Here is a 14,177-nt window from a genome sequence, read left to right as displayed (position 1 = left end):
GCTTAAACTGTAATTTAATACAATGTATACCACAGCATGGATGAATTCTCAAATCTGATTGGTCAGAAAGTTTTCAAGGCAAATCAGTTCAAGAGAAAAAAAAAAGGCTAGTGAATAGCTGCTACAATGGAAGCACTAACAGGATCTAACTGTTTTGTGGACATTCTGCAACACTAAATGTGACTGTAAACTGCTAAAAAGTATAATATCATTATTTAACATAACACATTAAAATTCGTTAGCACTGGCAAATTGCTGTAGTAAGAGGAATAAAACATTTTGAGATATGCTGTTATAGGAAAATAATCAGCTTCGGAGTGGCACTGTTTTTCAAATGCTTCTGAAAATTCAAATAAATAATTAATAGCATTTATTTAAAAAAATCCAAGGTAATGAAAGAACACCAGTATTGACAGGTCCGTCCTTGAAATACACCAAACAACTGAGCAGTCAAAAACAACATAAAATTAAAAAAAAAAGAACTGTATGTGGTCTGCATATTGCCCAGAATGTTGTGTTTAGAAGTGATTATTGAAACCTTAATGGAAAAGTTCTTGGGTGAAATTTCTGGCATTTAAACTGAAAGTGTAGTTTTGGCTAATAAATTTCAGTGGCTGAAATTTCAGTGCATCTCTAATATAAAACTTAAGAAAGGGCAGGACATTTGTCAGCCAGGTTTAACAATCAAAAAACATATATCTAATGGTGTGGCAATAGATTCATATGACAGTATACAGTGACAATTAAATATGAAATAGTTACATTGTTATATGGCAGTTTTATCTTGTATTTAATACCATCCAAACTTGTACAGAAGTTCCTAAAAACGGTGACATCATGTTGGCTATAAATTTATCAATTTGTTACATTCAACCAATTTGCCTCATAACACTTCATTACTGATGTTGGCACATTACATAAAATAGTGTTCATACTTCTCTCATACATATAAAGGATATCTCATACATTTAGGGAGTGCTCTAAAATCTAAGAAGAGGCAAGTCTCCAGGTTTTTTAAAAAAAAATAATAATAATAATAATAATTAAATATTGTTTGTGTGGTTATGTTAAAATTCTATAGTGGAATAACTGACGCTGAACACTGTGATATATTGGAAATGTCAAGTTCTTGTGTCAAAAGTACAAAAACATTTCTTTAAACCAAATTTCTTTATATACAAACATAAAAGCTTTCCTGTACATGTAACAAGTTGCTCTAGATCCAGATTACGATTTTGGATCCCTTCAGTAGATTTTGAAGTACACTGAATAACATTAAATAACAACTAAAATGTCATGAAGGGTCCCAAACGACGTTCCAGGAAACACTGTAAAAATACTGTAAAAAATTATTTCCTTGTATTCCAATACTGTTTTTAGCAAACCCCCTTAAAGCCTGGTGTTCCTAGCAGCTACATCCTACTGTTCCAAATGCAGCATCTATCTAGCTTGCAAAGTAGCTAGGTAAAACACTAGCAAAGGTGTACAGATGGAGGAGAAACCTACGATGAACATAGTTAACCAGGGTTTGTTAAAAACAGTGCTCATTAAAAACAAATGCTGTCAGAGCACTGTTTTTTCAGAGACACCTTTTAGAAGAAGCTCCGTGACCTGATAATTCTGTCCCTGGACTTTTTTCAGTGTCATTTTAAATGCAGGACATGTTCTCACAGGTTTGGGCAGAGTGGTTCCATCCTGATTACAGAGGTCAGGAGCTGAGTTTCTACAGTGCTGACCTTCTGCACTGACCATATGGACTAGTGGATTTGGATGGTTTAGAACCACCACAGGTTGATTTGGTCCTGGAAGTTTGACTAGTTGATCATCTTTTAGCGGCGTTAAACACATTTTTCCCATTGTACTTTTCCCCAACAACTGCTGGTCTTTAGAAGACTTGTGTTTCTTAGCCCTCTTCTTTTCTTTTTTAGCTTTCTTGTTTGTGGGTGGTACATCAATGCATACTAGGCCTATCCTTTTGTCTTGATCAGTGTTAGTATCAGACCGTTTTCTCTTTAAAACCAGCTTAATTGTTCTTTCTTGTAGGTTTTGCTGATTTGACGTGCAGCAGACAACAGGACGAGCAGTTATGCTTTCCTCATTATTTTGTTTCTCTTGATCTTTATTTGCAGTTTCTGAAAGGGAAAAAAATTCCAAGCTTGGCATTCTGATCAAAGCTACTATAGGATTCATGGACGAAGCGAGAGGACTGTCATTCTTTGCAAGCAAGCTCTTCTCTGATTCCAACTTTGTTTTCTCCATTTTTTCAGGTTGTGTGGAATGGTCAGACTTGCTCACTGATGAACTGTTCATACTGGATGACCGATCTGTCTGTAGAGCATCAGTTGAAGATCTAGAGAGTTCTGGTATAATCTTGTCCTCCTCATCATTTGGAAATGTCTTCTCCCCCATAGCATCTAGCTTTTCTTTCACTATATCTTCAGGTGTCTTGGGTTCTTCTAAAATCTCATCCTTCTTCTCAGTAAGTTGACCAGATTTACGAATGCTGTCAGTCAACGATCTTGTTTCATCCTCTGTTTTCAGGGTAGGTCTACAGACTCTTGGGTTGTCCGTGTTTTTTATGCTTTCTTTTGATCTTGAATCTACAGATATCTGGGCCTCTCCTTCTCTGGTGTGAATATGGCTCAGAGTATCTTGAGGAATAGGGCACAGTGAAAAAACAGATGAAATGACAGGGAGTCCTTGACAACTCAATTCTGCATCTTCCTGTTTGTTTGGTGTTAGTTGACCAGCTCTGAGCTCATATTTAAGACCTTCAGCTGTAATATTCTTGTTACTTGCATGTGGAGAAATGTTTTTTACTGTGCAGTGCACATGAGACAGTGGCTTAACCGGTTCTGTTGCAACATTTTTTTGTCCAGCACATAGTTGTTGCGTAAACTTGGGTGATTCTGAAGGGTTAGACACTACTGACCTTGAGACAGTGTGGAACCATTTACTTGAAGATCCTGGTGCCTGAGTTCCAATCTTCCTGGAACAAAGCACTTTCTCATTCACCTCGGTTTCATTTTTCACATTTACCTTGTCATCTGCTGAAGGTTTCTTCAGATATGAGCGCTGGACCAGGTGCTCAGGAATGGCATTTGCCCTTGGGGTTTTGATTTCGTGGTTCATATTTATTGGTTGATTATCACCTGTAGCAACCCTACATTTAAATGACAATCTGCTTGTTGTAGCAGATTCAGTAGTACTTTTCAAGTCCCCCTGCTGAGGTCCAGTAAGCTGCTGTGGTACTAGCCGAAGCTCCAATTCGCGTGTACCGTTGACATTTTTCACCTCCACCAATTCAACGAGGCATCCAGCCGGGATGGTAATCTCTTCAGGACAGGATACCGTTAAGGGTTTGTTGTGTTGTATGGGCTGATTTAAAGGTGCTAGCAGTTCCACTTGAACACTGGACCGGGGAGGGTTTCTCTCCTCAGGACTTGGTATCATCAAGGGTCTGTTGTGTTGGATGGGCTGGTTTAAGGGTGCTAATAATCCCATTTGTACATCTGTCTTTGTACTTGACTCAAGAGTCATAGTTGGTGTCCTCACAAGGATATTGGGTCTTGCCTTGTGTTGACTGTTTTTAACTGATGTCTGAGCCCCACGTTTTATGGATGGTACTCCCTGTCTGAATCGCTCAACAGGGATAGTGGTATTTGCTGAAGATGGAACAGACCTTTGTACTACATGTGCCACTGGAATATTTTGTACAGCTCCAGAAATGACTGACTTTTGTTCTACTGGAGCTTCACGCTGGTTGCTGAGAAGTGTCTTCAGATGGTTATTAGTAGTGACTGGAAGTCCAACTTGAATTTTCGGAATTATTTTGGACTGAACTGCTGTCTTCTCTGTGGTACCTACCACGTGGCTCTGAAGCGGTGGCTTTTGCTGAACTGCACGATCTGCAGATATGCCAACATGAACTCTGGGAAGTGCACTTGTTACAGCAGTCTTTTCCAAGGATGTTTTTTCAGTCATTTTTTTAATATACTCTATTGCTTTACCTACAGTTGGACCTACTTCTTTAACAGTGATATTTGGTGGATTAATAATTCCTTGTGTAACTTTACATACTGTGTGAGTAGTACTGGGCACAATGTAGGGTTGAGACTTAATAATGGGTAGACTGCAAGTTGTACTTGTAACATGATATGGTGCACTAGGTCTTGTCTGACTAGCACTAGAAAGTAGACTGGACACATTTCCTGCTGAATGGCTCACAACCTTTACATCACATGAAGGTCCACCCAAAGTTCTTGGAGTGGGCAGGCACAGACCTTTAGTCCCTTCAATTTTTTTAGTACAATCAGTTGTGAAGATTCCATCTGCAGACTTCCCATGTATCCTCTGAATGTGTTTTACCATGTAGTCCCTCCTGACTGCTCCGTAAGTGCACCAATTACACTTGTAGGGAAACGAGCCTTTGTGTTTAACAAGGTGTCGTTGAGATTCGACTCTTGAGTAAGAGATGTGGTTGCAGATAGTACAGGAGAAGGTCACTTCCTCATGTTGAGCCACGTGCCTTTCAAATAGCGCAGTGTCTTTGGTTGAAAAGCGGCATTTTTCGCAATTGAGACGCCCATTGAGGGTTTTGGGTGCCTCTTTAGTCTCTCTTGTCTTTTCGAGAAATAAGATGAAATTTTGTTGCAAGCTGTTTGAATTCATGGTTGAGACCATAAGTTATTCAGTAAAAACCAAAGTACACTTATAATCGGTACTCTTAAGGTAGATGAATGATCCATTTGTGTGAGTAGAGAGCTGTAATGGACCTAAACAATGAGAAAAAAGGAAAATATATCATTATTTGTTAAAGGTAATTTTTGAACTCAATTAAAATAATTACATACTTAATTTACCTCACTGCTACTGTGCATCTACAAGTTTTTTTAGACATAAATTATAATGAAAAGACTACATACACTATATTGCCAAAGGCTCGTGGACACCTGACCATCACACTGTCATTTAGACTCTCATAGTTAACGTTAAAAGTGATGGATTTGAAGAAAATTGGTATTGTTTGTGCAGTTAGGGTTGCCTTACAAACTGGCACAAACAGAAGGTTTTCTTAGAGCAGCGAGAGGTGAATGTGGAAGTAACACACCATAGGATCTCCATCCGCCTCCCAAGAATGAAGAAGCCCTTCAGTTATAAGCTTTGAACATAAAGAAAACCTGAAGTGATCGTATATGTGCTCTTTTCATTTGAACAGAAGACCTGTGTAGGAGTACTGTATCCAGAGAAGTGTTTGGGCTCCAATGCTCCAGTGAAAACTCCAAGGCATAGTTTTGTCAGGACGATATCAGCACATGAATGCAAGTTAAACTGCAGGTGAACAAAGTTAATGGTTACTGAAATTAGCTAGTTTTTTGATAGCCCAGTGGTGTCCAGTGTCCCTCAACATCATCTGATGCAGACAAGGATTAAGTTATTTCATGAGTCACTTGTTCTTGGATATAACCATGAGATTGGCTAGCTACCAAGACAACACTAGGTATGTCTATTCATAACAGCAGTTTGCATAGTCAAATAAGATTTTCCTTCATTGGAACTAAGAGGCCCAAACCTGTTCCAGCATGACAGTGCCCCTCCACACAAAGCAAGGTCCATGGAGACAGTTTGCCAGGGTTGGAGTGGAAGAACTCGAGTGGCCTGCACAGAGCCCTGACCTCAACCCCACTGAACACCTTTGGGATGAACTGGAACACTGACTTCACCCACGGCCTTCTAGCCTGACATCAGAGCCCAACCTCACTAATGCTCTTGTAGCTGAATGGGCAAATCTCCACAGTCATGCTCCAAAATCTAGTGGAAAGCCTTCCCAGAAGAGTAGAGGTTATTATAACAGCAAAAGGGGGACTAAATATGGAGTGGGATGTTCAAAAAGTACAAATGAGTGTTATGGTCAGATGTCCACGCAATTCACTATTTATCTCAAACTGCAATTATGAAGATGTTCTGTCTACTCAGCACAAATATGTTACGTCCTATAAGCCTGAAAAGTTTGAAAAAAATTTATTATATATATATATATATATATATATATATATATATATATATATATAATATTATATATATATATATATATATATATATATATATATATATATATATATATATATATATAATAGAATCATTGTGTCATTATGATATGCATGTCAGTTTCCTTTATGAAATATCTAGACTAGCAGACTAACTAGAGTACAAGTGGAAATACATTAAACCACATTCTAGATTTAAAACCATTTAAAACCATTTTAAATGTACATAAAAAAGAACCAAAAATCTTAGTTTCTAGATGACTTGCACTCATGAAATTGTACATCTTCTTTCAAGTCCCTTTTTCAAAGATCACAGAGGAATTTCACAAAATGTTGATTTATGGATTTATGTTACATTCTATACTGAAAAATAGCATTAAATATTTTTGATAACAGTGCATGGTATGTTTCTTGTTGTAGAGAGCAATAGTGAGTATTTACTTAAAGCTGTAACTCTCTAGGTTGGCTACAATTAATTGTAGGTTTTGACTACAAACTGTTGATGTGTCACATCCAACAGCTATAATATGAACCCAAGTTATCTTTCGAATGTTGTAAGTTATTATGTCTCCATTTCCCAATTGCCAAAATTTGTCAAAATTCAGGTACACACGCTTCTTGTAGATGAATTCAATCTCAATCTAAAGCGTTTACATGCACATTAACTGGTGTCGTACATATTTACTGGATTCTTGTCTATGTCCCTGAACTTTGTTAGCACCTGTCCCTTCCAATTTGTTTCCTCATGCCTGGTTTGGCTCATTTGTGTTGTGATCTGTTGTCATCCTTGTCTTTATATACTTATATTTTCCATATATTCCCCTGGTAGGCACTGCTTTTCTGCGAAATTATGTGTGGGTCAGTGCTGCTGTTCAGAGACTTGTTACCATGGATCTTGGTTTGCTAGTCTCTGCTTGTCTTATTTTTATCTACTCCATCACTAAGTGTTCTACTTCTCCTGGCTTTACATTTGTTTGCCTGCCTGTTGCAATTTGCATGTGTTAACCATGTTTGTCTGCGCTGGGTTTTTTTTTTTTTTTGCTTTTTTTTTTTTAAACACCAAATTAAACAACTATTTCATTACCTTCAAGTGTCCAATATGACAACAGCTCCAAATTCAATCAGCCTATTTCTATAACCAGAAATGTGCGCCTTTGTTTGGCTTCTGCTTTTCTGTGATATGACAGCTGTGTTCCAAATTGTCATGCTGGTGATTTGTATGCTGGTTTGGATAGTGCCTATTATCATCCCAGAAGTTGTTACAGTGCTTGCAAAGCAAGCCCGAACCTCTTCACATACAGAAACTCTTCACATTCTTTTAGTGAGATTTAAGGACTCTATTGGTGTTGATAAAAGGTTCAATTTTTAAAATAGTATTTTGTAGATAAATGGTATTTTGCATTTTGTAGAATGATACAGCAGCTTCTAGAGGTAGTCATACACAGGTGAAATACGATAGTAGAGGACAATAAGTAACAGCACTAGGGGTGGGCAATCTGGCAAAAAATATATTACAACGTTTTCAGGCTTGATCACAATCCACGATATAATCATGAGCTTTATCTTGGCTTTTAAGACTATTTTGCAAGTTAGTGAACAGAACAACCAAACTAATTTCCATATTGATGGAAGTGTGCCTCTACAAGGAAACATAAGTTCAAAGAAATAGAGACTACTTAGGCCTAAGTACCTTTTCAAGAAAATTTTTAATGAAGTGCACTTAAAAAAAAAAAAAAATGAAAACAATCAAGCACAGAGCGCCTATTTACTACTACTGTCTTCAGTATTTTAAACTGCAATAAATGGAAAGGTGACAGACGAGTGAATATATAAATACATTTAAATACTGAATACATTACCATAGTTTTACATTTGTAGTTATCAAGTACTTACAAGTACTTACTCGTTTTCTTGTAAGTCGTGCCTTTTTCAAACGCATTTGTTTACTTAATTTGTTTGCTGTTCATGCACTCCCTGTGTTATCTGGGTCTTTGGGGTGCTTTCTTGGTGGTTTAACAAAGTCGCCATGTTTCCTCGACATGCTAGTCTTGCCTTTGCATATACTGCAAACAATGTATGCTTACGCCGTGTATAATCCAGTTAATCCAATATTAACTGATGTTGAATTTTTTAGACACCGACTCCTCTGTGTTGTCAGCTATGCTGCTATGTTGGCAGGCAAAATGAGGAGGAACTGTAAGCTAAGGAACTGCCTTCTCTTTGTCATCACTGGTTTGCTCGTGTGTCTGTCATGCACAAAACAAGATGGACTAGTGAACAGAGTAAAGCCTGGTTCATAAAACAACATGGGGTACCATGTCAGTTTACAGTGCAACTGATCAAATGTGTCAAGGTATCAAGGTACATACAGTCTCTCTGTGAAAACAGATCGTGGAGCCATTTTAATAGCTCACAATCTAAAATCGACATATCTGTTTAATTTCTTCCATTCTATTTTCTTTGTTTTGCTTACTCTTCCTTTTTCCCCCCTTCCTTCCCTTTGGAAAGCCTTCAAAGTTGTCACCTCTACAAGTGATTACACTACTAGAAAGCCATTGCTAGAATATATAATTATGTTTACGACCGAGTTTCTATTTTAGGGCTGATTCTATATCAACAGCGCCAAGTGTGTTTATGGGGGCGATGAAGATGGTAACCAGCCAGTCTGTACTTCCAGCCCTTATTGTCACTATAAACAATCAGACCCACAGATATAGAAAATCAAAAGTGCCGCATTAGCTACTGTCGCTCAATACTTTCATACATTCGTGCAAATCACTAATCCAACTACAAATCCAATCGTAAAAACAAATTAAAAGTTGACATGGTCAGGTATTGATCTACCAAATATTAGGAATATTAGCTAAGACCTGATGTTGAGTAATAAACAGGAAACTCACCCAGCCACCAAGCCATTAAAAAAAGAAACCACTATAAATTCATTTAAACTCAATGGAGTTAACTTAGAGAAGGAGTAATTCAACTCAAATTTGTAAAAGTCCAGTTACATAAAATTCCTTATTTACAAAGGTCTGGATAAACAACTAATATAACTGACCGGCATCAACAGTTACTTTTCAATGGTTAAATTTTTATGGATTACAGCTATGACCAAGAGCATTTGAAGTGGTTATGTTTTGTTTTGTAGTGGTGAGTCATGTTACCACTTCTTACTAGTGCCACTGGACTTTGAACAAATGAGACACATCTATTTTTGTGATGCAGGAAGAATAAATGCATTCGACGTTGTCCAACTGTCTTTAAACATTATGTTTTTTTGTTGTTGTCAGCTTCCTTAAAAAAAAAAAACAAAAAAAAAAAAAAAAAAACAAGCCATGTTGTCTGTTCAATAATCAGACCAGAAAGAATAAATGAAATGAAAAATCTATAAATGTCTGTGAAATCTTTCCCCTTTCTGACTCCATGTCTCTAGCACTGTAACTAGTCTCTGGTCTGATGAGCTGCCTTCGGCTAAATAATTTACATAAATGTGATTGTATAAGCCACAACAGAGAATCTAATACAAAAGCTGCTATTTGTCATGGTTAGAAAGTTAAGAGTTGATGAACTACAGCCAGTTTTTTCATACAATTATTGTCTCTGCTTCAGTATTTTTTCCAACTACTCGGTTCAGTCAGTTTGCTGGGTCTGTTGTGTTCACCAGTTGAAGACCCTGATCTAGAAGGTCTCCACCAACAAAATGGCAATGCTGAAGACATGTGAAATGTTGCCCAAAGTGGCATCTAAGTTCCTTTTCAGCTGCTCCCATTAGGGGTGGCCACAGCGGATCACTGGTCCACGTATTTGATTGGGCAGGTTTACACCAGATGCCCTTCCTGACACAACCCTCCCCAATTTTAATTCACCTCAATTCACCTCTGGTGTCCCCAAACTTGGGACCGGCACTGAGTGCGCACTGTTGCACGGAATCCTAGTGGCTGGGGTCGGTTCCCTGGCCGGGAATCAAACCCGGGCTGCAGTGGTGAGAGCGCTGTGGCCTAACCAACGTGGCATCTAAATGTACTATATCTACAATCAGAACACTGTTTCCATCCAAAAAAGCCACTGTTAACTTAAAAAAATTCAACTTTAAAAGAGACTTACTTTAGTTCTTTAACATTATTGGGTGGAAAGTTGCAAGAAATTAATATTAGCCAAAATAAACCCTTGTGTTTGGGTGCTTTCTTTTCATGCTCTACTGGCAGAGTTACGGTAATGATGAGGTTCGAACTTCAAACGTCTTCATTTAAGTAACTTGTTGAAAATGATTTGATAGTATGTGACATTTCTATTAAAAACAAAAAAACAATAGCAATGGTTTCCTTCCAAGGTCATGAGGAGCGGATTATCAAGATTTAACTCAATTTAAATCACACATTTTATAACATTCTCTACTAATGACCTCATCTTCAATACTGTATAGGAGATCACTTGTTTTGCTTCTAGCATTCTAGCTCTCTACGTTAAAACAAACCAGAAAAAGAGAGCAAAATTAAAGCTGCCCCTTTCAGACAAAACAACCATTCAAAATTTTTTCCTACACTTTGAATAATCCATTATTCAAAGTGTATTCAGTGCTTTGTTTTTAAATGACTGTCTTTGAGTTTAAATAGATGTCTGAGTTTAAATACACGAGATTCTTCTTTTGGTTCTTAAATTAAAGAATGCTTAGTGCAACCAATTCACAGTTAAATTTAGTGTTCAGTATGTTAAGAATTTTAAGATGAATGTTTGCCAAAATATACTGGCCATCATAACTCCCATTGTATCCAATCTGCTGTTGTCTGTTGCCAGAGAAATAACAAATTTCCAAGTGGAACGAGATGAACAGCTCTGAATAGTCTCCAAGTCATCATCTTGCAATTACTGTATTTACCAATAAATAATGTATTTTAATATTACTCTATTAGAAATCAGGGTAACAAAGTGTACTTTTTCCTGTTCCTGGAATGGTACCGTCAAGGATGCACCTTTTGTACCTTTAGTACAAAAATCTATTTAAGGTACTTAATTAGATCTTTGGAACAACTATAAACTTTTACTCCAAAAGCTAAGTACAAGTACACCACATGTACCTTCCCAGGTAAAAGATACATACTATAGGTTCAAAAGATGGACCCTTAATGTTACTACCACTGTGGCAACTGCCAAAAGTACAGTTTGGTAACTTCACTGTAGTATTAAAATACAATAAAACATTACTTGTGCATTTCAATTCCTTGGTGACCGAATTCATTACTTGCTTTTCAGCTCGTTTAAGATTTTTAAAATATTGCTTATTGCTTGAACCCAGCTATGAAACATTCTTTTAAAATCATGGACAATCTTTTTTCTTTATAGTGTTTTTAAGTGACCATTACTACCAGCACGGCATAAGTGCACGTATTCTTCTCTGAGTAGTTACTGTATTGGATGCATTATGCAAATTGTTGTATAAATTAACGCTGTCATTACAACATCATTATTTCAAATCGATATTATTACATCATTAAACCAAAACTGAAGAGTACAACTATACCAAAATAGATAAACAAGGCAGAAGCAAGTATTGTAGCACTAGGAGTATTATTAATGTTAGTAATATGATTAGTAATATAATTAATTAGTATGGCAGTAAACGGGGATTGAGACTTAACCCGCGTTAAAACTGACCGCAATATTGGCACGTCAAAACACAGAAAACACGCAACCTGTCGTGACAAGAACGGTGCGCGCGTGCCTGGGTTTCCGTCAGCATTGCACGCACATTTCTGCACGCGCACTCACTCTCACTCACTCTCACACTCACACACACACACACACACACTCACACACTCTTTGTTTGCGCCAAATGCCGCCATGTCGAATTCCCTTCCTTCCCTCCCACCGCACATTCTCGGTGTAAAAACACAAACCTTTTCCGCGGCTCCGCTCCTCCGTTTAACGCCGCATGTGTAGTCCGCTGCTCCATGGCGTCTTATAACGCGTAGTAATCCACCCGTGTCGGTTTTATTCCCGGGAATAAACGCAAAATATCCGTGCTTGAGTCATGCAGCGCGCGCATCCCATTGGCTGTGTGTGGTGCACTACAGTAGAGCTCTACACATTCACCACACCGCTCTGTTTAACCCTGTGCAGTCCGGAGCTTCCGGTCTTTTCCGCCTGCTTGTTTTGTTTGTTTTACACGATTACCGTTACTTTCTCTCATGGCTGCAGCCTGAATAGGTGTGAGTATTGCTCCTAACTCCTGCGGGCACGTAGAAAATCGTGTTTGTACCAATTTCGGTACTATTGTTTTACATTCATGTCATTACTGACATCAGCAGGCGAAGAGTTATCACGACTTCCGTCATTTCCGCCACCAGGAATATTTCCGTCCTGAGCGGCTTCACGAGACATTTCTGCTGCAAGCTCTGGGAGTTACACTGTGATAAATATTATTAACTCACCAGAGCTGTGCCATTTATGAATCTGTGCAGACCAAAATAAAATGAAACGTTTTCCACTGATACTGTTAGTAATTCCTTATTTAAGCTATGTCAAAAATCAAAAATGATACTGGTGTCGTTTTTTTTTAAAATTGTTGTGGACATGTTAAAGAAAACATGTATATAAAATAAACAAAATCCACAACAGTGAATGGAAACATAAAAGGGAAAAAAGAAATATTGTTAAGTCAGGAATAACACACGACAGACTGCGCTGTTATCCGGCACAAATCCACCGCCGGGTTGTTAAACACCGTGTTTTTAAATCTGTTTACTGTTAGTCTTAAGGTACGTGCTGCCATACAAGTCTCTGTGCATGACCTGTTACTATAGAAACAATAACAGCGCATTTAATATTAAAGTTCATGTTACAGCCGGAACTAATAATAACGGAACAAAATAATGCTTACTTTCTGACCAATCAGATTCGAGCATTTAACCGCTCTGTGGTACAAGTAAGCAATGAAACACAAGGGGGCGTGCTGTTACAGGAAAATAATCAATGATGTTACCATTTACCAAAACAAAGTTGATTGTTTTCCAATAACAGCATGTCCAAAATGTTTTATTCCTCATATACCACACAGATTTGCCAATGATTACAATTTTTAACTTATTAATGAACGATGAACGACACATGTTGCTTTTTATCCATTTATAGTTACATTTAATGTTGTGGAATGTCTGTGTAAAAAACGTTACTTGCTAGTAAATTACTAATTATCACTTACGTTATGGCAGCTATAAACAGTCTTTCTCTCACCAGCCTCTCATTTTTCTCTTCCCTGAAGTTAATAAAACAAACAAAAAGCAACTTATTTTATTTCAGATCCATTTCACACGCTGTAGGTAAGTAAGATAGATAGTTAAACCTTTCAAATATACATTGTCGACCATGTTAAAATTCACATCATTTCCTCAAACAAAGTGACATCATTTCCTGGACTTGGGAGCGAGGAGATCTGCAGCCAGACACTACTGGAGTTGCTGTAATCAAAAGTTGAAGCATGCTGAATCATTATTATTTACATAATTTCCATTTTTAATAGTGTAATATTTAAAATGTATGTTTTAAGCAGCATACATTTACCATGATACCATGATAGCTTACACTAATTATAGTAACATACTATCTAACTTAGCTAATATTGAATATCTACAAGTTGGAGTTTTGGTTATGTTAGCTACCTAGCTCTAGCTAGCTAACTATTGCTGGGTTAGCTAACTGTTAATGTTACTAGATGGGTAACTTAACATTAGATAGCTAGTATTAACTGAAACACCTGTAATTGTACACTATATGGCCAGATGTTTGTAGACACCTGACCATAACACTCATACGTGCTTGCTGAACATCCTATTACAGATTTAATCCCCCCTCTGCTGTTTAATAACCCTCACTCTTCTGGAAAGGATTTCCGCTATATTTTGAAGCATGACTGTGGGGATTTGTGATCATTCAGCCACAAGAGCTTTAGTGAGGTCAGGCACTGAGGTCAGGTGAGGAGGTCTGGGGTGCAGTCGGTGTTCCAGTTCATCCCAAAGGTGTTCAGTGGGGTTGAGGTGCAGGCCACTCGAGTTCTTCCACTCCAACCGAGGTAACCCATGCCTTCTTGGGCTCCTCAGCTCCAGTAAAAGGGAAAAATGAAACATACAAAGATAC

The 14,177-nt window shown here is 37.7% G+C and overlaps 1 protein-coding gene across 3 annotated transcripts in view; it reads right to left on the bottom strand.

Moving 5' to 3' along the window:
• Positions 1–1,020: 1,020 nt before the first annotated feature.
• Positions 1,021–14,177, bottom strand: part of LOC113528520 (uncharacterized) — a 150,235-nt gene continuing 137,078 nt past the window's right edge. The window contains exons 1-2 of one of the 3 annotated variants that reach the window (XM_026917114.3): positions 11,942–13,560; positions 1,021–4,775 (exon numbers count right to left, since the gene is read on the bottom strand). In XM_026917114.3, the coding sequence (XP_026772915.3) occupies positions 1,564–4,683 (3,120 nt within the window). In that variant the 5' untranslated portion in view covers positions 4,684–4,775; positions 11,942–13,560 and the 3' untranslated portion in view covers positions 1,021–1,563. Of the gene's footprint in view, positions 4,776–11,699; positions 11,908–11,941; positions 13,561–14,177 lie in introns of those variants that run through there. The other 2 variants (XM_026917116.3, XM_034310264.2) reach the window with 2 other exon arrangements.

The sequence above is a fragment of the Pangasianodon hypophthalmus genome, chromosome 13, assembly GCF_027358585.1.
Source record: "Pangasianodon hypophthalmus isolate fPanHyp1 chromosome 13, fPanHyp1.pri, whole genome shotgun sequence".
NCBI classification, from domain to species: Eukaryota; Metazoa; Chordata; class Actinopteri; order Siluriformes; family Pangasiidae; genus Pangasianodon; species Pangasianodon hypophthalmus.
The sequence above is the reverse complement of the archived record's forward strand: the minus strand, read 5'-3'. Positions and strand labels throughout refer to the sequence as shown.